This window comes from Dreissena polymorpha, chromosome 2 (assembly GCF_020536995.1).
Source record: "Dreissena polymorpha isolate Duluth1 chromosome 2, UMN_Dpol_1.0, whole genome shotgun sequence".
Classification (NCBI taxonomy): domain Eukaryota; kingdom Metazoa; phylum Mollusca; class Bivalvia; order Myida; family Dreissenidae; genus Dreissena; species Dreissena polymorpha.
This window is the reverse complement of record NC_068356.1, coordinates 119,229,751-119,256,640: the sequence shown is the minus strand read 5'-3', so window position 1 is coordinate 119,256,640 and position 26,890 is coordinate 119,229,751. Positions and strand designations below refer to the sequence as shown.

General features: G+C 35.7%; 1 protein-coding gene across 1 annotated transcript; it reads left to right on the top strand.

Moving 5' to 3' along the window:
- On the top strand, positions 1 to 26,778 carry LOC127868731 (mitochondrial glycine transporter-like). Its single transcript, XM_052410756.1, has 9 exons — positions 1 to 264; positions 10,514 to 10,629; positions 15,082 to 15,166; positions 15,387 to 15,560; positions 15,808 to 15,877; positions 16,637 to 16,735; positions 18,808 to 18,974; positions 21,685 to 21,777; positions 25,333 to 26,778. Exons 1-9 carry the CDS (start codon positions 187 to 189, stop codon positions 25,357 to 25,359), a joined length of 909 nt encoding a protein of 302 aa, XP_052266716.1. The 5' UTR covers positions 1 to 186; the 3' UTR covers positions 25,360 to 26,778.
- Positions 26,779 to 26,890: the final 112 nt, after the last annotated feature.

The following is a 26,890-nucleotide window of genomic DNA, read 5'->3' as shown; positions in this document are numbered from 1 at the left end:
CGTCTACCCCTTTTCAACATAAATATCATTGGCACGAACTGATAGTGGCACGAAATGTCACTCTGGATCAGCAGACGATTTATTACATACATCCGGAGATAGTCGATGTATCACGAATGCTGTTTTGTCAGTGGTAAACATTTACAAGTGACTTTAAGTTTCTCGCGCAACATGTGTAATCCTTAGATGGACAATTCCAAAAGTATTGTTGATGTTATTGAATTTGTTGATGACGGAAAACTCAAAAAGAAGAGAACATTTGAAGTAAGTATTATTGATTAAGAGTTCAGTTGGATCAACTCGATTCTAAATCTAATGTCTAAATTCATGAAATCAGGCCACCGAGTTTATTCCCATATGATATCGTCGCTGTCGTTCTCAAACCTCGTAGCTACAAAATGCCAACTTTTCAGGAGAGGGAAAAAACCTACAATTCGTCCTGATAGGAAACCTCGTAGTTGCAAATAATTTTTTTTATAAAAACGTTATTGTCTCATTTGTCCAAACGAAACGACGTACCTATAGAGCGTTGTCGGGAGTCTCCGGATACTTTAAAGATTATTTTCGATTAATTTTTTAATATCCGAAAGTGCCGAACGATTTTGAGCTGGTTACCTAAAGCAGCCATTTATCATCCATTTCGTCTATATTGCTTAGCATCACTCGTATTAAAATGTCAAGTATGCTAGGAACCATCAAGTAACTATTGTCGGGTAAGTTCGGATACCATCGGGTCTTTCGGATATCTATGAGGTTTTTAAAAAACGGTACAAAACACAGACAGATCTTTAGTCAAGCATAGCGTTGTGAAATTGTATTCACTTCTTTATTGAGACTGTCCATTATACAAAAATACAAATAGTTTTACTGACAATATTAACTCCTATGAAAATATTTTAAACTAGCTTAATCTTTTATGATATTATTTCATGTTTAAACTGTTCATTTCAGTCACGTAACGCTTTAATTATGTCAAATAACCTACGCTTTTTACACCATTGTTCAAGTAAAAACATTCATAAAACCAAAGACCTATAGATAACAAATCGAGATTTTATAAAAACATAATTACTCATGTTTCTATGAAACTTTATTTTATGAAAATCGGATCATTATTGACCAAGTTACAGCCGCCTTTCTACAGCGCCGTAACATTTTCGCATAACTTTGCTCGATAATCGTAGCCGTTGCTACTGACGCGTCGCTATCTTATCGCAATCGTGATACACCGGCTATCTCCGGACTACTCCGATTGATTCATGGAATAAATCGTCTGCTGATCCCAAGTGTTCTTATCAGATTCTCGACCACGTGACCCCGCCGAGAGATAGTCCGATAAGGAGCGAAGTTTCCAATCTGTGTTATCTATAGGTCTTTGATAAAACATGTCAAACATAATTGAAATCACCAAGAACACGAACTCAACAGCAGTACATAATTATACTACTAGTAATCAGTCAATCATGTGATAATACTTGAAAAGCATCACTATTTCTTATAATTGTGTAAGATGCTGTCAATCACACATCGGACAAACAAACTCCATCCTTGTTTTTTCTTTCTCGTCAAACAACTCATATTCCGGCCTGTTGGCACACATATAATGCTAACGTGTTTGACAATTTTCACACTTAACCCATCAAGATGGGTGTTGAGCGCCCCGGTTACATGTACATGCAGGACACAAATCAATTTTGCCAACAGTCCTTTCATATTTAGTCCGGCCATAACTGATACGTGACATTTGTGTCAGCCACTCGACTATCCTCTCCTCCTTAGCAGCTATGAGAACTGTATGTGGCCCCATAGTCTATTCGATGCTGGAATGAATGACCCTTAGCCTTGTCAAATATCGTTGACCTTGGTACATTGTAGAGCCTGGATGCCTTTAAGTAGCCCATAGAATTACTTTTTACTGCTCTAACTGCGTTTTCCAGGGCAGTCTTGTCATACATTAGTGGACGACTAATCCTAGAAGTAAAATACATAGTATAAACAACTTACCAAATAGATCTACATAGCAACAGCGTCAGGAAACACTCCAGGCTGATAGAATTATCTAAATATTTGACTTTCGTGTTGTTGTTTTTTCTTAGAAAGGTATAAATTGACAAATTTCCTTATTCAAAACCATTTATATTGACACATGGTCAATAGAATATCAATTGCTAATGTGAGTACAAGTATTTACATACATTTGTATCAAGTTTCATTCTAAAAAAACAGGTATCCGGAAGAGACGACTATTGAATTTTATATCGGCTCTTTCGGATACCCACGTAATACCCATATTACTCGCGTGATGTCACATTTATACTTGTCACTTATGACTGTAACCTCTTTACATAACATAATTAAGTTGTAGGCTGTCAAGCTTTAATCTTAACAAAATTATTAGAAAATAATGTCACCAAGGTTGCTTAGCATACCCAGAAAGAACGTGAAAGAAAATTCTTACCTTCAGAACAAGTGATTGTTTTTCTAGTATTTAAAAATGTCCGCGCCTTGAAATTTTGCAAAACCGGAAAAGAAAAATCGCGCTTTCTGCTCATGCATAGATAATGACTTCCGAGCGGTTAAATATAAACTTGTTTCCGATTGGCTAAGCGTATCCGAACTTAGACCCTATTCGGAGAAGCCCGACGCCGCTCTAGGTGAAATGGCGTCGCTACGACGAAAAAAGCCAACAATCATTCTACAACATTTCGTCACGTGGCTTTTTCAAGGGCTCTGATTGGCGTAGCGTAGAGCTACGAGATATAGCACAAAACACGCGCCAGACTTAATATATTCGGAAAAGACGAAAAAAAAATTTCGAAAATTTTGGAGCTACGAGTTTTGAGAACGACAGCGACAATATCTAGTCTAGATGTTTAGATCCGCATGCATAAACTTTAAAGCGAGAGATGTGACATCATCATGTGTACAAAAATTATAAACCAACTTTGTAAACAGTAAACCCATGTACTTGTGCACTGATGTAACATTTGCAAGATTTCCATCATAGAACCAACTTTCATATGACCGCAATGGGCTACCACTTCTAAATACAATTCTTTCAGTTTTCTTGCGTTTACAGTCATGCCAAAAATTAAACAAATCTATTTAATTGACACTGTAGTTCAATAGCGGTTTCAGAGCAATTGGCAACATAATTGGCAAATAATATACAGGGGCGTAGCTAGATTGAAATGATGTGTACAGGATTTTTTCCCACTTTTTGGGAAGATAGCCCATGGCTTTGGAATTGGGAATTTGATGGGTATTTTCATGAAATTGGAAAACTAAATTCATTAGCCTTTTTTTTCCACACGAAAAGTCCACTGATTAGGCAAATACTAAATTTGATATAACTCTTTATAATCATTCAAATTAAAAGAACAAAATCATATAATATCCTCGAAGGCCCAAATTTCGTGGGGGTTCGAATTCCGGTGACATTTGTTTTTGTCTCGTATCACGAGAGTTAAGATGACGTCATGCACGCGCAGTTCGGTAAATATTGACAGATGCCAACGCAACTGTCACCTTCGAAAAGACGCTCGAAATGAGACCAAAACAGGTAACACTCGTGTATAATGTTTCTCACACCTTAATTTGTATGTTTTCTACTATTCCTAATTCATGGCCCCCTTTAAAGGGGCCTTTTCACAGATTTTGGCATTTTTTAACTTATTCATTAAATGCTTTATATTGATAAATGTAAACATTGGATCGTAAAAGCTCCAGTAAAAAATCAAGAACAAAATTAAAAAAAGGAAAAGAACATTGCTTGGAGCAGGTTTCGAACCAGTGACCCCTGGAGTCCTGCCAGAGTCCTGAAGTAAAAACGCTTTAGCTTACTGAGCTATTCCGCCGAGTACACATACCTGACGTATTTTACACCTTATATAAGCAATCTTCGTAGTTATACAAAATTTAACGACAAAAACAGAACTCTCCAAATTATTCAATCGTTTCGCGTTGCAACGCTTTATAATTTTTAGGTTTTATAATCGTCAAAAGATGCATATAATGGCTATATTAGAGCATGGTAAATGTTCAGTATTACTGTTTCCTCACAAATATAACTAAAACGAAAATTTGCGAATCTGAAACAACTTTTTTCAATTTTGTCAATTTACCAAAGCGTGAAAAGATCCCTTTAAACACCTTTATTTGGTCCCAAACTCGCTTTCAAACATGTGACAGTCCGTTTGCATTGTCGGCTGGAGTTGACTCGTAGAAGTAGACCGGAAGTTTTCATGTTTTCAATGAGGCCAACCTATTTTTTCTATTAGGTTGCTGGTCGTATCCCTTAGACTACTTTTTCATTAATTTTTCAATTATATGCAATTAATTGCTGAATGTGAAGATCATGAAGAATAAACTGCTGGCACATATGAATTGTAAATAAGTTAACCTATTTATGTGTTTGACTGTTAAAAGAGTTATTTTAAAAGAATATTTATAAGTTGGAGCTCTAAGCTAAGGAGGGGTGACACTTTACTCTGTTTGTGTTGTGATAAGGAAGAAAAAAACGAATGAAAATACAAATGCATAAACTAATTGTTAATAAGTTTATATATTTTGACTGTTATAAAAAAAAATAAAGAATATTTCCAAGTTAGAAAAAAATCAGAAAAACTAACAAATAGCAGTTGCTTGGCCTAAATACACCATTAGGTTTGAGTAATTTCCCTTTGATTGACGTCACCGGAATTAGGTCCTCTCTAAAAAATGGTAGACAGCTTCGACCAAGGCTACTTTACGAAGCCGAATCTTATTTATTTAAGCACATATTTGCCAAATTCGGTTTGGTAAATGTAAATAAAGAATTTTTCCATCAAGGTATGTACACAATTTTGTGTTGTGTTTGTTTACTTTCACTTCTTTTTAAAAATCGATTCTTACCCCCACGGAATTTGGTCCTTCGAGGATACTTTGTTAGATGTAATTGAATTAAAATTGGAATAAAATACACATTAGACATTTCTTTCTAAAAAAAATAAAAAAATTGTTTGGAAATTGGGAATTTTTTGTCACATTTTTGGAAAAAAGTAAACTTTTTGGGATTGGGAACATAGTCGAATTTCGGCTATAAAATCGGGCCAAAAAAACCCCTGGTGTACACAATTTTGAATGCCTATGGCATTGGCTTGGTGCGAAGCGCCCAGACGGGGAGGGTGTGGGAGGCAGACTGTGTTTTTGCGTATGGAATGGCCCCTGGTTCTGGTCTATTGAAAAACATGGCTGCCAGTGGCCGCGGGGCATTTGTCCTTCTATGGCTATAGTAAAACCTTGTTAACTCTCACATTTATGGTCCAATCTACATGAAACTTGGTCAGAACTTTTGTTCTTATGATATCTGGGCTGAGTTTGAAAATGGTTCCTGTCCGTTGAAAAACATGGTAGCCAGAGGGGCTGGGCATTTAATCTATAGTAAAACCCTTCTGACTCTCTTGTTCATATTTTTGCCAAGTTTGAAAATGGTTTCAGAAACCTCTCAAAAGTTGCTGAGATCAGTTCAGTTCCCTGAAGTCTCAGGTGAGCAACAGTGGGCTTCTGGCCCTCTTGTTATATTTCTGATTAAGTGTTTCCTTCAAGATCAGTATTTCTTATAATGAGCCCGATTTAATACATATATACATGTACTGCATAAGCGGTTACATTTATGTCGAAACAAAAAGGGATTTGTGTTTACTATGCAACAGTTGTGAAAACAACACCAGTAAACAATTTAATGCGCCAACTCTTTAATTTCAGTACATGTGTATTTCATCATGTCTGTTTATAGAACTGAAGTTGCCTTGTAAAACCCGTGTTTTTATAAGACCGTGAAATTGATGCTGTCAAGTTCCACGCATGGAAAGCATGCGTGTTCCAAAAGACCATGTGCTGTAACTAAATATATCCTTGCAACTCGGTACATGTATTTTTTAGAATAAAAAACTTACATTGGAAATAATGCACTGAATGAGAAAGTTTTGACCCATTGAAACTGCAGAAAAAATACGTCAAATTACGACTAAATATAGTGCAGAACATGTATTTTTAAAGAGTCACCAGGTCAAAGGTCATGGTCACTGTGACCTCTAAAAAAGATTAATTCTGACAAGCTTTGCAGCCGAGCGCGGCACCCGTTATGCGGTGCTCTTGTTTAAAAAGAGAAATATCGAAGCAATAAGTCCAGAATGACTTCCCCTTGAATATGAGAAAATATTGAAACCCCTCTTGTTTAGGCAATTAATTCCACAGTTTTCATCCAATTATTTCCAAATTTGCACAGTATCTTTATATCAATGAGGACTTGAACTCTATTGAATATGAGCAGTATCGGAGAAATAAGTACGCAATAATCTCCCCTTGAATTTGAGAAAATTCTCCTTGTTTGCGCGATTAAGTACACTGTTTCCATCTTATTCTTTCCAAACATGAACAGTGTTTATAGCAGTGGAGCGATTCAGGCCCTCATGGGCCTCTTGTTTACAAGATGTTGGTCTGCCACTAAGATAGATATTTATGATAAATTGTTGTAATTTATAAACTTATTGCAAGTTATTGGTAACATTGATGTACATGTATGTATTCAATATGCTTGATTTCTGTATTGCTTTGCAAAGAAGCAGAAGTACATAAAAATAATAATATATTTTGTCATTATCATTGTGAACCAATTTATAAACATTCTTTTACGTTCTGTATATTGTTTAAGAAATAATATTTTTCTATGATGGTTTGTTGTCGAATAACCCACAGTAAGGAGTATAGATGCGTAGGTATTAAATCACGAGTGCGAAGCACGAGTGATTTGATAACACGCATCTATACTCCTTACTGTGGGTTATTCGACAACAAACCATCATAGAAAAATATTATTTCGATTCTTACACGATTCTTACACGATTCTGATTGATTTGGTTCAAGCTTTTGGACGTGAACTATATTTTTCAATACTCCGCCATTCTTAGTTCACTATTTAGTGACGTCATTGAATTGTACAAACATATGACGTCGTTTTCATTCATAAATAATTTGAAAATAACGTCACTTACTAAGTGACAATGTCTCTGTAGCTTGGGATAATTTTAAAAGTATATTTTTATCTGTTCTTGATGGCATTGCACCTGTAAAAGAAGTTAGATTTAAACAACGCACTCAGCCTTGGATTACTCCTGATATTTTAAATAGTATCCAGGCAAGAGACAAAGCTTTTCATGTATATAAGATAAATAGAATGGAAGAAAGTTTTAATAATTTTAAGGAGTTGAGAAATAAAGCTCAGTCACTTATCTGTAAGGCCAAGAAACATTATTTTTCAGATAAACTGGAACAGTATAAAAACAATTCTAAATCTCTCTGGGACACACTTAAGAAGTTAGGTCTTCCCACTAAAAAAGGGAACTCTTCATCAAGTAGCATAGGGCTTCAGATTGATGGGCAAATTTCCTTTGACAAATTTACAGTAGCTGAAAAATTTAACTCATTTTATACAACAGTTGCTTCTATACTTGTTGAGAAACTTCCAAAAAGTTTTAATAAATATGGCAAGAATTTTGTAAGTAATTACTACGCTACTAAAGGTGTTGTGCCAAACAGTTTTTCATTTCCCATTGTGTCTGAAAATACAATTTTAAAGCATACACATAAATTAAGTGCTAATAAGGCCTCAGGTTTGGATGGCATTCCTGCTAGATTTGTTAGGGATAGTGCTTCTTTCATATCTTGTCCCCTTGCTCATATTGTTAACTTGTCAATCATACAGGGTTCTGTTCCTGATGACCTCAAGTCAGCGAGAGTTATTCCCCTCTATAAGAAAAGTGTTAAGACTGAGGTTGAAAACTACAGACTGGTTTCGATCTTAAGTATCATTTCAAAGATCCTTGAAAGAGTAATTTATGACCAAGTTGAAGGTTACTTGAATGACAAAAAGCTTCTGTATAGCTATCAATCAGGATTTAGGCGTGGCTATTCTACAGACACCTGCCTTACCCATATATCTGATTATATTCGTTTTAAGATGGATGAAGGTAAGATGGTTGGTATGATATTGTTAGACCTACAGAAGGCCTTCGATACCGTCAATCATAGTATTTTAATCATGAAACTTGAGGCTATTGGTCTCCATAGTGACGCAGTCAGGTGGTTTACCTCCTATCTCTCCGATCGCCATCAGGTTGTTGACGTATCAGGTACTATGTCCTTCGAGGCCTCCATCTCATGTGGTGTTCCTCAGGGCTCCATTTTAGGTCCCCTTTTATTTTTAATTTATGTGAATGATATGGCCGCTGTGGTAAGAAATAAAATTTTACTTTATGCTGATGATACTGGCATCCTGGTAGCTGGTAAACACATTTCAGAAATTGAATCCATTCTTTCTAGCGATCTCGTTCTTATAAGTGAGTGGTTAGTGGACAATAAACTTTCCCTACATCTTGGTAAAACAGAATCTATATTGTTTGGCTCAAAGCCCAAACTAAGGTCAAATTCTCAGTTAAATGTCTCTTGCAATGATGTGTCAATTACTCCATCAAGTTCTGTTAAGTACCTAGGTGCTGTATTGGACCAGTTCCTGTCTGGTAAAACCATTGCTAGATCAATTATTACAAAGGCAAACTCAAGGTTAAAGTTCCTATACAGAAATAGTAAGTTCTTAACATTGCACACCAGAAAACTCCTTGTCATGTCTCTTATACAGTGCCACTTTGACTATGCCTGCTCTTTTTGGTACCCTGGTCTTATTCAGTCACTTAAAAATAGGCTTCAAACTACACAAAACAAGATGATTAGGTTTGTTCTGAATATGGATAACAGATCACATGTTGGTCAAGAACAGTTTTCACATTTAGGTTGGCTGCCTGTTTCAAAAAGAGTAGAACAGATCATACTTTGTCATGTACATAAGATTAAAAATGGCCTTGCACCAGAGTATATGGGTGAGAATTTTAAGCCAGTGTCTGGCGTACATAATCGTTGTACTAGGTCTAATATGGTAGCTCAGCCAGAATCTGATCATTTTGCTGAAAATTTTACATTTGAAGACTCTGGTCGTTTTTCCAAACCAAGAGTAGGAAGTTTTGGTTCTAAAACATTTACATATAATGGTATCTGTTTATGGAACAATCTTCCTCAAAACATCAAGGATGTACCTAAACCTAACAATTTCAAGGGTGCCATCAAGAAACAGTTTTTAGAGTCTTTATAGCTTTTTATAGTATAATTTTTATTATGAATTTTATGTTCTGTTAAAATACTGTGATACATTTTTAAGTCTTATGATCAATAAGATGCAAGGATCTCATAATTATTCTTTAACTTATAGTATGCTACAAAGTGTGTTTATTAACTACCTATGCAGTGTGTAACTTTCTTATGCAACTTCTGTGATAATAATGAACATGTGATTATATTTATTCATTCTTAATCAGTAATATACTTTATTAAACAGTACATATTTGATACATATACATTATTAAAATCTAATACATGACTGTTTCATGGTTACTGCCACCAATAACAAGGACCACAATGGAAATAAGTGAAAATCATTTTTCTCTTTTTTGTGTTATCCTTGGTATTGTGTGTGCATTCCATGGTTTGCTATGTATATTGCTGTGATAATATATTTTATATTGTCTGCATTATGTAGTAACTATGTAATGTTCATATGTTTACCAAAAAAAATCAATCAAATCAATCAATCAATCACTTTCATAGAAAACAACAATCATAGGAACTAAATGACGTCACGTTTATTGATGCTACTGAAAAGCTGGCATGCTATAAATGTTTTCTTAAGTACGTTTCCTAACAAATAACATTCTATGTAGGCGTGGTTATGCCACTTATCACCATTTATACAATTTGTTGTTTCATTACATTTATATACATGCTACATTTATTACATTTCTTTAAGTGCGGGTTTTAGCACGTGCATTTTACTTCAATATGTTATTTGCTTATTTGGAACTATTTTCGAAACATTAAGCTCCGCCCATAAGTTATTGTAGAATAACCCACACTTGATTTCCTTCTTTGTCTATAGAAAACAAGTCGCGTTCTGTGTTAGAATATTTAATAAATGTAATTTAACGAAGCAATAAACTTTTAAAGACATTCTGTTACTCTTAGTCTACTTCTATGTAAAAAGATGGAATAACACAGACAAAAACAAAATTTATTAACACTTACTTGTGCGCTTCAAAATTGACCCCAGCATTTTTCTATTTCACTCCTCAAAATTTTAGTCCAGGGATCATTGACTCCTGGTTTTTGGAATCTATTGAAATCCCTGCTGAATCATGATGATACTATTGCCTTCAAGATTGCAAAATAGGTTCATATTACACATACATGTATATGCGATTTTACACTCGCTGCAAATTAAATTAAAAATTAAATTAATTATTGAATTATGTTCAAGAGAAAAGAGGCAAATGTTTACACTAAAAAACTTGCAGATTTGATTACAGAAATATGTACATGTCCTATAACATGCCCATTTACTAGATTGGTTCTGTTTATGTACTTTTAGTCTCCTGTTGTGAAGTCTTTCCTGGCCGGCTCTCTCAGTGGAACATGCTCTACCATTCTCTTCCAGCCCCTGGACCTGGTCAAGACCAGGGTACAGGCAGCAGTGTCTGTCAATGGGTAGGACTTAACACTTCTCAGCCTTGGCTCTTCACATAAGTTATTTAATCATATTGAATAGTTACTATTATGAAGCAATCAGAGACTAAGTTAACTGGTGAAATTTGAATTAAGTAAAAAATATATAAACATCATATTAAAAAGGTTATGTCCTCAAATTGGTTGTTAATGGTAAAAATTATTGTAGTGCTTTGGTGTCTATTCTTCATTGTGCTAAAAATTAGATTTGAACATTTCTTTGACTATCATTATCTTGATCTTGATCATTTTTAGCTCATCTATTTTTTGAAAAAAAATTATGAGCTATTGTCATCACCTTGGCGTCGGTGTTGGCGTCCGGTTAAGTTTTGCGTTTAGGTCCACTTTTCTCAGAAAGTATTAATGCTATTGCATTCAAACTTGGTACACTTACTTACTATCATTAGGGGACTGGGCAGGCAAAGTTAGATAACTCTGGCGTGTATTTTGACAGAATTATGTGCCCTTTTTATACTTAGAAAATTGAAAATTTTGGTTAAGTTTTGCGTTTAGGTCCACTTTTCTCAGTGAGTATCAATGCTATTGCATTCAAACTTGTTACACTTACTTACTATCATGAGGGGACTGGGCAGGCAAAGTTAGATAACTCTGGCATGCATTTTGACAGAATTATGTGCCCTTTTTATACTTAGAAAATTGAAAATTTTGGTTAAGTTTTGTGTTTAGGTCCATTTTATTCCTTAAGCATCAAAGCTATTGCTTTCATACTTGCAACACTTACTAACTTTCATAAGGGGACTGTGCAGGCAAAGTAATGTAACTCTGACTGGCATTTTGACAGAATTATGTGCCCTTTTTATACTTAGAAAATTGAAAATTTGATTAAGTTTTGTGTTTAGGTCCACTTTATTCCTACAGTATCAAAGCTATTGCTTTCATACTTGCAACACTTATTAACTATCATAAGGGGACCGTGCAGGCAAAGTTATGTAACTCTGACTGGCATTTGGACGGAATTATGGGCCCTTTATACTTAGAAAATTGAAAATTTGGTTAAGATTTATGTTTTGGTCCACTTTACCCCTAAAGTATCATAGATATTGCTTTCATACTTGGAACACCTAAAAACCTATCATAAGGGTACAGTAAAAGGACAAGTTGCATAACTCTGGTTGTCATTGTTACAGAATTATGGCCCTTTTTTGACTTAGTAACTTTTAATATATGGTTAAATTTTGTGTTTCGATCCACTTTACTTCTTAAGTATCAAGGCTATTGCTTTCAAACTTCAAATACTTTCATGCTATCATGAGGTTACTGTACCTGGCAAGTTGAATTTTACCTTGACCTTTGAATGACCTTGACTCTCAAGGTCAAATTATTAAATTTTGCTAAAATTGCCATAACTTCTTTATTTATGATTAGATTTGATTGATACTACTCTTACCTGACATACCACAATAGACTCCACCCAAACCGTCCCCCGTGCCCTCCCCCCCCCTCCCCCCCTCCCCCCCCTCCCACCCCTATTTTTTTTTTTTTTTTTTAAGATCATCTCACAAATGACCACCACACCCTCACACTATACCCCCCCCCCCCCACCCCCCCCCAATTTGTTTTTTTTAAACGGTTATGTTTGAAATACCGTCCAACCATCGCACCCAAAAAATCCCCCCCCCCATCGCCCTTCCCCCCACCCCCCCACCCCCACCCCCCCCCCCCCCCCCCCCCCCCCCCCGCCCCCGATTTTTTTTTTTTTTTTTCGCTTTTTTGGAAGAAAATGTAATAACTGTCCACAACCCCACACTAACACCCCTCTTCACTCCACCCCTCCCTCCTTTGTGATTGAAAATGAGAGTCCCTTCACCTTTAAAAAGAAAATAGATGAGCGGTCTGCACCCGCAAGGCGGTGCTCTTGTTTATTTTTATGTCCCCCACTATAGTAGTGGGGGACATAATGTTTTTGCCCTGTCTGTTGGTCTGTTGATTGGTCTGTTGGTTTGCGCCAACTTTAACATTTGCAATAACTTTTGCAATATTGAAGATAGCAACTTGATATTTGGCATGCATATGCAGTGTTCTGCCGTGGATGCGCCCTTGCGTCATTGGCGCAAAAATAAAAGATTTGTCCCCACCCGTTTTCCGTATATGGGCCCGTGGGCGCAAAGAAATTAAGAATAAAAACTAATTGATTCAATTTGTAAGACGGTATAGTAATCGAGTGAATGTGTAACTAGAACGAATTATTTAATTGGACGTAACATCATTTTGCAGCCAATGGTTAATTTACATTAATAACACTTTATTGCATTGGTAAGTTGAGATTATAACAACCAATGAGATATCAAGGAAATTTCCATACCTATCAAAATGGCGGAAAGTGACCGGCCGAAGAAAACAAACTCCATTTTAGTTTTTTTCCTCCAGCAAGTAAACTTAGAAAATATGACGATAATAATAACAACATTCCAACAGAGTCTTCCCAAGTCCCAACATCGTTAAGCAATGACAAAAAAGTCTGCCCCTAAATGTACATTCCAAGCAAATTGTCTTTGAAAATTGTCTTTGTCACTGTTTGACATTAACAAAATGACATGCAGTTTGTGCATAAAGCACAAAAAAGAAAACACCTTTACTATCGGTAATTCTTAATATCGAACAAGGACTTTGACACGGAATGCTGAGTCCAATGACCATAAATCTGTTCAAAGTTTTATAAATATGTTGACAATTGTTTGACAGTTTTAAAAAGTTAAAAAAAAGTTTAAGTTTGAATTAGAATGTTACATACTGTGGACTGGCTCACAGTACGAAGAAATCAAGCAAATTTAAGTGTGCAAGTAAAAGGTAATTAGTTTCTGAAAATTTAATTCTGATACAAATATATTACGGTGTCCCCAGATTTTTCCTTTTTGTCCCCACTTTATAAACCCTAATGGGTCCCTGTCCCCAACAGTAAAGATTCAGGGCAGAACACTGCATATGTATCTCATGGAGCTGCACATTTTGAGTGGTGAAAGGTCAAGGTCATCCTTCAAGGTTAAAGGTCAAATATATGGGTCAAAATCGCTCATTTAATGTACACTTTTGCAATATTTCAATATTCAAGATAGCAACTTCATATTTGGCATGCATGTGTATCTCATGGAGCTGCACATTTTGAGTGGTGAAAGGTCAAGGTCAAGGTCATCCTTCAAGGTCAGAGGTCAAATATATGTGGCCGAAACCGCTCATTTTATGAGTACTTTTGCAATATTGAAGATAGCAACTTGATATTTGGCATGCATGTGTATTTCATGGAGCTGCACATTTTGAGTGGTGAAAGGTCAAGGTCAAGGTCATCCTTCAAGGTCAAATATATGCAGAGCTACAGATAAGCTGCGTATTTGCGTAAATACGCAATAAAAAATAGGTGGATACGCAATTTGTTCAAAATCTGTGCGTACCGGTACGCAAAACAAATCGCCGATACCCAATTCGAGCTGCCTTCTATGCGTAATGAAAAATCCCGTTTTGTTTTGGCCGTCTTGAATCGAGTCTTAATCGACAAGCGCTTGTTTTTATCTGGTAACGTATTTACCAATCGTTTAGATGATAACAAATGCGAGTCAAACAAAATGGCGTCTCGAGGCAGACGAAAAGTTTCGCAAAAAAATACAAAAACATTTAGATTCCTTTGTTATGGTTAATCAATTTAAATATAAAACAATTGCAAAGGGCATAGTTGATAACTATAATGAATTTTGTTTGGGGCATTTTCGGTCAAAATACACTATATTATACTACCACAATACCGTTCCAAACCCCTATGATGGGGTGTGTTGGGTTTCTAAAACAAACGGACTGTACAATGAACGTTCACATATCAATACGTTTACACTTAATATAGGTGCCCAATATCGGCAGCTTCCCCAAAACAAAAACAAGTAGAAACACATTCGATGAGTGGGTTGAGAAATTCCCTTGTCTTGATTGTTGAATCTGATAGCAGAAAGATGGAACAACCTATACTGCGATTGAATACATAACAGTGACTTTACGTAGGTACGGTTTTGAGAAGCTAAATTCACGTTTTATTGCAAATACCCAATTCACTTGTTTGTGTTGGTACAAATACCCAATTATTTTTTTACTATGAGCGGGCATCATACTTTTGGATACCCAATCAAATTTTCCATTACCCAATTCATTCTTATTTTGAAGGGTATTACCCAATTACCCCAAAAAGCTTATCTGTAGCTCTGAATATATGGGTCAAATTTGCTCATGTAATGTCACTTCTGCAATATTGAAGCTAGCAATTTTATATTTGACATGCATGTGTATCTCATGGAGCTGCACATTTTGAGTGGTGAAGGGTCAAGGTCATCCTTCAAGGTCAAACGTCATATACGGGGACGTAGTGTTTCACAAACACATCTTGTTTAATGAATGCTGCTTCAATGGTCATTCAGATTTGTTTGATTGTTTTAGCTCAAGGCCAGCGAGCATGGTTGCCATTGCAACAGGGGTAATCAAGCAAGACAAAATAGTGGGACTATGGCGAGGGATTGTACCTGTAAGTTGATGCGCTCATTATCCTGGATCATCAATAACTTGGGTCTTCTTACTAAAAATATGCTGAACGTACATTTTTCTTTGTTTTACAGAGTTGATTTTTTATACCATAAATGACATGTATATTTACAGGGATGCCATAGATGAGATTTTAAAATAATATTTTGCAAAAATAACTAAAATAAGTTAACATTATTAAACCAGTTCCCTTTGTGTTCCAGTCAATTATTCGCTGCATTCCCGGCATTGGGATCTACTTCTCCACCATCCACACACTGAAGGGGAAGTTTGAGACCACCAAGAGCCCTCTAGAATCCATGCTAATTGGAGGAACTGCAAGATCTGTTGCGGTGGTATCTGTGTTACCATTTACAGTATTGAAGACCAGATATGAGGTGAGCTGGTGTTTGACTTTTATAATTACATATTAGAGTTTCCTTGACCATCGGTCAGTTGTTCGGTAAGCCTGCTCACAAATACCTCATCACCATAACATGTAGATAAGCAAGACACCATTTTACATTCTCATTGAAACATTGAGAAATGTTTTGGGATGAAAGTAGTGGATAATAACAAGAATATCTCTCCTGCGATAGTTTCTGGAGGATCATTTGCAATAGTGTGTACATTTGCTATTTTCAGAGTGGTGAATTCCAATACAGTAATATGCTGAGGGGTATTATGTCGATTTACCATCTTGAAGGCTTGAAAGGTATCAGTTGTGCATTGGACGTACATGTATTATTGTATATTGAGTAATCATTTTCATGTGTTAACCCTTTCCCACTCAGAATCAGAATCAAAGTGTAAATGGCTCTGTGCAAACAGCATAAAAACAGAACAGCCTGTTCAAGTTTTATGCTGTTTGCTGCTCATCAGTATCTAAGGGCTAGAAATAAAGCATTTAACATTTGAATCTAGTAAAAACAGTCTGTAATTAAATTTAACTTTCTAAGGGACTACAAATGCGTCAAAATACATTTCCAGGTGGTAAATGGTTAAACAAGTTCTTTTGATTGAAGAACTTTTGTTTTCATGTGAATAATCTTTATTCTGCTAAATTTACCAGAGTTATTGTAAAAGCGCTTTTAATTATCTTTGTTTATAATTAATATAAGGCCACTTAACTGTTTACTCACCAGTATGTCAATAAAGGCATTTGGTGGACGTGTAGAATGTATAACTTTGATTGCTGTTGCTTCTGAATACTATGATTCTTGTATTGGCTCTGAAGAAAACATTATGATAACATCAATATGATGGGTAACATGCCAAATTGGCATTTCTTATTGGGGCTGATATGACAGAAGACAATAATATTAACAACAGAATTCAATCCAAAGATACGGGAATGATATTTTTGGGGGTATATTGAGCATCTTATAATCAAGTAACTGTTGCATTTTTATATTGACTTAGTATCAGCATTAATTGTTCTTGTTTACCAGATGCTCTCTGTTCTTGTTGCCAGGTTTATTCAGTGGTCTGTCTGCCACAATGCTCAGGGATGTTCCGTTTTCTGGGCTGTACTTCATGTTCTACACTCAGTTGAAACAGCTAGCTTCCACTGGTAGGTACACATTAATAGGCTAGCTGACGAATAGTGAACATCTAGAGGTGTGTTCTTGGGAAAATGGACTTAATGCTTGTTCCCAAAGCGTCATCATGATAAGCCTGTGTGGGCTGCAGTGGCTTATATGGGACAACACTCTCCGTCTAGATGGGATTCTAGTTTATACAAGACTTCCTTTAAATGAAACATTTAATAAAAGCAGAAAGTGTCATCCCTGATTAGCCTTTGCAGACTTCACAGGCTAATGTGGGATGACACTTAACGCATATGCATTTAGCAGACCTTTCCTAGAACATGGCTCATCTAGATCTATGTACTTAGTATTGCCATTATTGCCTATATACAGGCATTTACACATGGTTGGGTGGTTTGTAATTGGTAAATTAAGATGATAAGTTGTACACTCACACCTGTATTTGGGAACTATTTTCATGTTGTAATATTAAGTATCTTTATGTATCTTGTATTATAGTAACAATACCTAACACTACTATTAGCTGTTTACTTTATGGATGATATAAATGTTCCCAACTTGAACCGGACAATATTGTTAGAACTCGTTTTGATATGTTGCCCTTAAGGTATACCTTGTATACTTGGGTGTAAATAAAGAGTTGTTCTGTTCTGTAATTGTATTACAACTTTAACATAGACATAGCAATTAAAATATGGGAGCATATAAAAATAACATGCACCTTTTTCACATGTGTATTGCATTATTTACTTTTAGACTAAAGGGGCCAAAAAGCTATGTGGCATATAAAATAAGATGTGTGTGTTTATGGCCAGAAATTGGTGCAATTAAGTATGGAATTTTGTTTTAGGCTTGAATGCAAATCTCTTGTAAACCAGATATAGCAGGATAACTTAAGGAAGATACTTTAAAGTTTTAAGTCCATGATAGCCATACAGGAAAGGTGTACTTATATGTCATATAATCAGTTGTAACAGTTTCATTTTACAATTAATGCACCACAACAGTCGCATGGTTGTAACACATGATATGAGTTGATTATGTTAACAAGCAATTCATACAGTTTTAAATGAATGTGTTTTCATAAGTTTGGAGGATAGTATGACTTGTTAATATATGACTAATTTTAATCAGCAAACAGGGAAATGGTAATAGAGACAAGATAATTAATTGAAATAATGCCTTACTTTGATAATCATTGTCATTTAGTAGAGATTGTATTACAGATGCATTCACTTGTTACATTTTAATTCTCATATGTACACTTCAACACCGTTATTTCGAAGTCGTCGGGACCGTTAAAAAACCTTCGGATTAACGATAATTCGAAATAAACATTTGACAGAAGACTTCTTTGATTCCTTAAAAATAAAACGTTTTGGGATTCGCATGGTTCGGTAACACGCTTACTTAAAAACATAAACTGGTCAGATAGCAATATATTTCTACTCGTAACAAACGGGGGAATAAAACGATTCTTTTTCTTGTTTTTATTTTTCTCTAATTACAGAACATATAAAATAAAACGAATAGCACAAATTATCAGACATACATACATATGCATACATTTTCGGAAATGAATTAACCTTTTTTTAAATAATACACGATGTCTCTCTGAACAACGGCGTTCGCGCAGACGACAAAGGTGTAATTATCGGCTTTTGACGCGCCATGACAAAGGTGTGAAATTACGCTCAGTATTTTGCAGTTTTGACTTCGGATTAAAGATTGATAATTAGGTGCGAATTATAGTGTTGGGACCGACAGAATCACTTCGAATTAACGATTTCTTCGGTTTAACGAAGTTCGGATTAACAATGAAATTTTACATTAAACAAACAAGAATCAAAATCGGGACCAGAAAAATACTTCGAAATAACGGTGACTTCGAATTATCGGTGTTCGAAATAACGGTGTTGAAGTGTATATATAATAAATTTAAAAAAAATGTACAAGTGACAAATATTTTACTTTGTAAACTCTCTCATATACTGATAGTGCTCATGTAAACTATACACATAAAAATAACAAAAACCATTAGTTACCATCAACAGTTTTTGTGTGACTGATATACAGTGTTTTTTGTGAGTTGCAGCAAATGTTTCCCAGTTCCAGTTGCCCATGGTAAACTTCACGTGCGGTATCACATCGGGTATGCTTGCGTCTATGATCACCCAGCCAGCAGACGTTGTCAAGACCCATATGCAGCTTTACCCTAAAAAGTACGGTAGATTGCGCAATGCTGCCATATTTGTCTATGAGGTGAGTTAAGCAGTTTCATTAGGCTATCTTATGCTTCAGCTTTTCAGACATTGGAAATGGCTAGATTTTACCCCTTTAAGCTTGATTGTTGGAAGATAAGGAAAGCAAATCAAATTGACCCAGCATCAGTGCCTGTGCTAGGTTAACGTTTTTAGTCCCCTACCGGTTTCACCGTAGGGGACTTATGGTTTTTGCTCCGTCTGTCAGTCAGTCTGTCACACTTTTCTGGATCCTGTGATAACTTTTAAAGTTCTTAATCTTAATATTTTTTCATGAAACTTAAAACATGGATAGATGGCAATATGGACATTATGCACGTCATTTCATTTCGTTCCTATGTCAAAAATTCTGGTTGCTATGGCAACAAATAGACTAGAAATACTGCTGAAAATGGTGGTTTTCTGGATCCTGCAATAACTTTTTATGGTTGCTATGGCAACAAATATATATATATATAAAATCTGAAAATGATGGAATTTCTGACAATGGTGGAGCTGGTAGGGGACTTATATTGCTTGGCAATAGTCTTGTTAAGCTAGTTTCTCAGAAAAGGCTTGAGCGCTTTCATTCAAACTTGAAATATGTGTTCTTCTTATTTAATGCAATGACCTTATAGGCCAGATTCGTTATTGCTTGTGGAATTTCATTAAAACTTATTAAAACATATAATTTCTTACATTGAAATGACCCTATTTGTCAAATTTGGTCATAAAACAGTTTGTTCAGACTTTAACTGTGTCATTCAGATGATGTCTTTTATGTAGCATATGTCTTCCAAGCTCCAAGGTCAAGGTCAGACTAAAAGGTCAAAGTTTAGATTTGGCCAGGAAACAACTTGTTCGGACTTTGACTTGATTATTTATCATGCGTTTTTAGCTTACCTGAGCACAACATGCTCATGGTGAGCTTTTGTGATCACTTTTTGTCCGTTGTCCGTTGTGCAGCGTCAACATTTGCCTTGTTAACTCTCTAGAGGCCACATTTATTGTCCAATCTTCATGAAATTTAGTCAAAAGATTGGTCTCAATGATATCTTGGATGAGTTCGAAAATGGTTACGTTTGCTTGAAAAACATGGTTGCCAAGGGGCGGGGCATTTTTCCTTATATGGCTATATATGGCTATAGTAAAATCTTTTTAACACTCTAGAGGCCACATTGATTGTCTGATCTTCATGAAACTTGCTCAGAAGATTCATCCCAATAATATCTTGGACGAGTTCGAAAATGATGCCGGTTGGTTTCAAACATGGCTGCCAGGGGGCAGGGCATTTTTCCTTATATTGCCATAGTAAAACCTTGTTAACACTCTAGAGGCCACATTTATTTTCCCATCTACATGAAACTTGCTCAGAAGATTTGTCCAAATGATAACTTAGATGAGTTTAAAAATGGAAACCTTTGCTTGAAACACATGGCCGCCAAGGGGCGGGGCATTTTTCCTTATATGTCTATATATGGCTATAGTAAAATCTTGTTAACACTCTTGAGGCCACATTTATTGTCCAATCTTTATGAAACTTGGTCAGAAGATTCATCCCAATAATATCTTGGATGCAATCGAAAATGATGCCCGTTGGTTGAAAAACATGGCCGTCAGGGGGCGGGGCATTTTTCCTTATATGGCTATGGGAAAATCTTGTTAACACTCTAGACGCCACATTTATTGTCCAATCTTGATGAAATATGGTCAGAAGATTTGTCTTAATGATATCTTGGATGAGTTCGAAAATGGTTACATTTGCTTGAAAAACATAACTGCCAATGGGCGGGGCATTTTTCCTTTTATGACTAAATAAGGCTATAGTAAAATGTTGTTAACACACTAGAGGTCACATTTATTTTCCGATCGTCATGAAACTTGGTCAGAAGATTTGTCCCAATGATATCTTGAATGAGTTCGAAAATAGTTTTGGTTGCTTTAAAAACATGGCCACCAAAGCGGGGCATTTTTCCTTATATGGTTATATATTGCTATAGTAAAACCTTGTTAACACTCAAGAGGCCACATTTATTGTCCAATCTTCATGAAATTTGGTGAGAAGATTGGTCTCAATGGTATCTTGGATGAGTTCTAAAATAATTATGTTTGCTTGAAAAAAATGGCTTCCAAGGGGCGGGGCATTTTTCCTTATATGGCTATAGGAAAATCTTGTTAACACTCTAGAGGCCACATTTACTGTCTGATCTTCATGAAACTTGGTCAGAAGATTCATCCCAATAATATCTTGGACAAGTTCAAAAATGATGTCGGTAGGTTGAAAACATGGCTGCCAGGGGGCGGGGCACTTTTTCCTTATATGGCTATAGTAAAACCTTGTTAACACTCTAGAGGCCACATTTATTTTCCGATCTTCATGAAACTTGGTCAGAAGATTTGTCCCAATAATATCTTGTTATCTCAGGTGAGCGACTTTGGGCCTTTCAGGCCCTCTTGTTAAAATTACTTACCACAACAGCTCACCATATGGAGAAGTGTGTCACCCTTGGACAAAGGTCAAGATCAAACTTAATGTTATATCCCAAACACGATTCAGGTTTTTAAATAAATAAAAGCATTATAAAATATGTGCTGGACATTTTACCTATTGGCATCTAGTTTACGATTTGCTTGAGCAGTAAAGAATGAAATTGCTTACTGCCAACTTACTGTTCTGTAGATGTATTGACTATTGTACAACAGTGGACTCTTAGATGTGTTCTCTATTTCAGCGAGATGGTTTGACAGGGTTCTGGCGAGGCATTGTGCCACGTACAATCAGGCGTACCCTGATGGCTGCCATGTCCTGGACAGTGTATGAAGAGGTAAGCAAACTAAATGTCATATTCCTTGGCCTTTATCATACAATTTAATTCTAAAAGTATCTAAAGGAAATTGATATTGTAAAAAGGTTGGCACAAATTGCCTGCCCCCAGGGTTTTCCTTTCACAGGAAATACTCTAAATGAGGGCAATACTGGATAATACTAGGCAATACTATTTTTTTGTCAGCTTATTTAAAGTTGTAATTGTTTTATAATCTAAATGCTCAAATAATGTCATGAAAAATTCTGATTTGCATACAAGTGCTTATATTTACAATCAAAATAGCAGACGCACATGTCTCAATGAAATAAGTGATATTAAAATGTTTAAGTATATATTTTTCAGGCCTTTCATGATATTAGATTTGACAGATGTTGGCTATGGTAGTATGCAAGCCAATAAATACAAGGAATGTACAAACATGTTTAAATTTTGACCGAGCATTGAATATTCATTTTATGCATATCTTCACATTTTGGAAAATACTCCAGATTTTTCTGATAATTTCTGATAAATGTTGCTTTAATAGCATATATTAAAAATTAGATTAACAACACAGCTGCGAAGTAATGCAGAGTATTTCTTGACTTGCCAAAAAGTCCAACTTCCATTTTGTTGAAAAGAAATAATGCAAAATGAAAATGAAAGTAAGAATTATTCACCATTATTAGCTCGACTTTTATATATGAAATATATATAGTGGAGCTATCCTACTCACCCCGGCATTGGCGTTCCGTTCCGTGCCGTGTTGTAAGCGTGCAAATGTTAAAGTTTTCGTACTACCCCAGTTATTTTCATTGTCCCTTGACATATTGCTTTCATATTTTGCATACTTGTTTACCAACATGACCCCAATCTATAAACAAGAGCAGACAACTCTATCAAGCATTTTTTCATCTTCTTCTTCTTCTTCTTTGCGTTCGCGCTACACAATCATGCCAGTTTCTGCAATGAATGTTGTAGTCCGTCTTAGATCTTCCAGACCTCCATACAGTTTTCTGTTGAGGGTTGTGTCTTCGGACCACTCCGCAGCTCGCTCCTGATCGTGTCTTTTGCATCTTTGAAGAACATGTTCAGCAGTTTGTTCCTCTTCTCCACATGGACAGAGTGGTGAGGGTACCAGCTTGTATTTTCTGTACAAGTGGGCATTCAGTCTGTTGTGTCCTGAGCGTAGTCGAACCATCACTACTTGTTCTGCTCTGTTAAGCAGGTGATAAGCATCTTGCTCTTGCTGGGGCCTGGTGATTGCCTTTATGATGCTGACTTTCTCTCTGTATGTAACCTGGGTATTTGGTTGCTCTGTTTTTGCTCCCTGTTTAGCTAGTTGGTCAGCCTCCTCGTTTCCTGACACTCCACAGTGGGCAGGTATCCACTGGAGTGCTATGTTGAGGTTATTGCTGAGTCTTGTCATAAGTTTTGCTAGTTTTGGGGAGGTGTTGTTTGTCAGAGCTTCAAGGACTGATCTTGCATCTGTGAGGAATACTACTGAAGTGGTATCTTCAGGTGAGTTCTCAATCATAGAGGCTGCCTTCATGAGTGCTTCTGTCTCAGCTTTGTAATTGCTGCACCTCATTCCTGTGGCCATGAAGTGTGTTTCATTTCTGCCTGATGGATATCTGATGAGGATCCCAGCTCCTCCGTCTTCAACGGCTCTAGCATTTTTTCATAATTATGGCCCCTTTTCCACTTAGAATATGCAGCAAATGTTAAAGTTTTCGTACTTCCCCATTTATTTTCATTGTCCCTTGACATATTGCTTTCATATTTTGCATACTTGTTTACCAACATCACCCCAACCTATAAACAAGAGCAGACAACTCTATCACGCATTTTGTCATAATTATTGCCCCTTTTATACTTAAAATATGCATATTATTGATAAATCTATGTTAAAGTTTGCGTACTACCCCAAATATTTCCTATATCCTTTGACATATTGCTTTTATATTTTGCGGTCTTGTTTACCAACATGACCCCAACCTATAAGCAAGAGCAGACCACTGTATCAAGCATTTTTAGCTCGACTATTATATATGAAATATATATATAGTGGAGCTATCCTACTCACCCCGGCGTCTGCGTTAGCGTGCAAATGTTAAAGTTTTCGTACTACCCCAATTATTTTCATTGTCCCTTGACATATTGCTTTCATATTTTGCATACTTGTTTACCAACATGACCCCAACCTATAAACAAGAGCGGACAACTCTATCAAGCATTTTTTCATAATTATGGCCCCCTTTCCACTTAGAATATGCAGCAAATGTTAAAGTGTGCGCACTACCCCAAATATTTTCAATGTCCCTTTACGTATTGCTTTCATATTTTGCATACCATCATGACCCCAGCCTTTAAACAAGAGCAGACAACTGTATCAAGCATTTTGACAGAATTATGGCCCCTTTTATACTAAGAATATGCATATTACATGTATTGATAAATCTATGTTAAAGTTTGACAAATCAACACTTACCTGACATACCACAATGCACTCCACTCAAACCATCCCCCACACCCCCCCAACCCCCCCCAACTCCCCCCCCCCCCAAAAAAATGTTTTTCCTTATTTTTGAAAGATCATCTTTTAAATGATCACACACCCACATTATACCCCACCCCCCACTCCATGATGGCTTACGTTATACTGTCAAGCACTCGAATAGTCAAGCGCGCTGTCCTCTGACAGCTCTTGTTACATAATTATGGCCCCTTTTACACTTAGATAATTGAACATTTTGCTTAAATTGCCATAACTTCTTTATTTATGATCACATTTTATTATTACTTTGACAAAACAACACTTACCTGAATACCACAATATTTTATTTAAACATCTAATAAATTACCACACCCCACATTATACCCCCCCCCCCCCCCCCAATTTTTTTTTTCTCCTTTTTTTATTTTTGAAAGATCGTCTAATATATGACCACACCCCACATTATACCCCCCCCTGAACTCCCCCCCCCCCCCCTCCCCCCCCCCCAAAAAAAAATAAATAAAATAAAAAAAACATCCTTTTTTTATTTTTGAAAGATCGTCTAATAAATTATTGAATATGAACAATTTCCCCATTATGGCTTACGTTACAATGTCAAGCACTCGAATAGTCGAGCGCGCTGTCCTCTGACAGCTCTTGTTGTTTATGTAACCACACTCACTTTTACATGTATTATTATGCAGTACTAAACCCATCGTTAAGTATCTTTCATTCTCAAGTCTTTACCACTACATGTATTGCCTAGTAAAACCCAGTACATGTATAACCCAGGTTTTCACAGTATTGATTGCTGTAGTTGGGCATTTATTATTAAACCCTGATTTTATATGAACCCTGCATTGTACTCAATCAGGTCACTGAATCCTAATACTAATAAGTTTAATTATATTATACATAAATCATTTGTTAATTCTCTAAATATTATAAAGCATGAAAAATGTTTCTTAACCAGTTAACTCAATTTCCATATTGGAAGAGATTAATCTGTTGTAAAATTGTATCAATATTAGTTTACTATATAGCTATACACACATGTACCTTTTGTTTGTTTTCAGGTGTCCAAGAAGTTTGGCCTTAAGTGATAAAGAATAGATTGCTACTGATCAGATAATCAAAACTCATATAGGAATTAACCTATATTGAAATGTGAAACTCCAGAAAGACCTATAATGACCATCATTTGACGAAGATTTGTTTCTTAAAACCAATTCTGAGTAATATTATCATTGTTAATAAAGTGCACCTAGAAGTGCTATTTTTAAAAATCCAAAACATGTGAACATCAGTTTTTTGATGGAATGATCAGCTGTTTTTGATTTAAATTCTTGAACTACACTGGATTCAAAACTATTTTAAAACCAGTGACCTATCTGTAAGTTTTATTACAAATTGTCACCAAGAAGTGTACAGGATGTTCTTGTATGTTGTTGTGAACAGTCAGAAGGATGAATACTGTTCTTTGCTTGCAGTCATTCAGATAGCAAGATTTGAAGAGATATTACAGTGGGGAGATGGGGAGGGGCTTAAATGTCTCACTGTGTAGAACTATAATCAAATTAAAATGGGAAGAAAATTATTAAATGAACTTGTTTGTGAAGTGTATTTAGATATGAACAGAAGTATTATAGAATTTAAAATGTATATTTGTTCTTTATTTTAAATTTCTTGTTTTATTGGTGATTTTTTTCTTTTGCTTATATAATCACAATGTAAGGTTTGCTTATATGTTTTATAGTTGGAAAATAATTGCTTTGTTACAGGGTTTGTGCTAAGATTAATAGCTGATATTCAGCTACTAGTATATACCCAGTGGCAAAAAGTGTAAAGATATTATATTACTTATATATTTATGCATACAAAATTGTTTGTATAAAATATAAATGTTCAAAAACAACCTCAACCTATATGGAAAGTGTGTGTTGTATTTCAACTATAATGCGATGGATATGGTGTATATTCAATGTGTCCTTTCTTCTAGTATTCAAACGTACATTGTGTGTATATGAATAATATATATTAATTGCATTTTATACTGGAGTTTAAGGTTTTATTTTTGTTTATCTTTTACATAAAATGATAAAACTACATAAACTGTTCAGTGTATTTGGTAACAGAAAGAAACCTAGTATAACAGTGTTGTTGTGTGACAATAACTTAAACGTACACATTGTAGCGTATCTTGTGAGTTGGTTCCGAATATGTTGCCATGTTTTATTGCCCTTTTATTCCGGCTGTATAGTGATCACTATTCATAATTTGAGTCTGAAGTCTGCCTTTCTTTGATAATGTGGATGTTAAGATCTCAAATTGTTTAGTGGGATCAATGGGTTGCTCCGCCTTGTGTAAAACTGCTTTACTTATCTTAATTGCATGACAGATTGAAAAAAAACGAACTTGTATTGATAGATTTGCTGTCAGCCCATGCAATTTAGGTATCTGGCATCTGTTCATTTGGTCAGTTATTTACCATTGTTATTTATTATTAAAACAAAATAAAATTACTGTGACTAAATTATCCTTTTCACAGATTTCGGCATGTTTTAAAGTTTGTCATTAATTGCTTTCTATTGATAAATGTAAACATTTGCTCTAAAAAGCTCCAGTAAAAAACTG

Coding starts and splice junctions, on each gene's coding strand:
- LOC127868731 (XM_052410756.1), top strand. CDS start 187: ATGGACAATTCCAAAAGTATTGTTGATGTTATTGAATTTGTTGATGAC. Junction 265..10,513: donor AAAAGAAGAGAACATTTGAA/GTAAGTATTATT, acceptor ATGTACTTTTAG/TCTCCTGTTGTGAAGTCTTT. Junction 16,736..18,807: donor GAAACAGCTAGCTTCCACTG/GTAGGTACACAT, acceptor TGTGAGTTGCAG/CAAATGTTTCCCAGTTCCAG.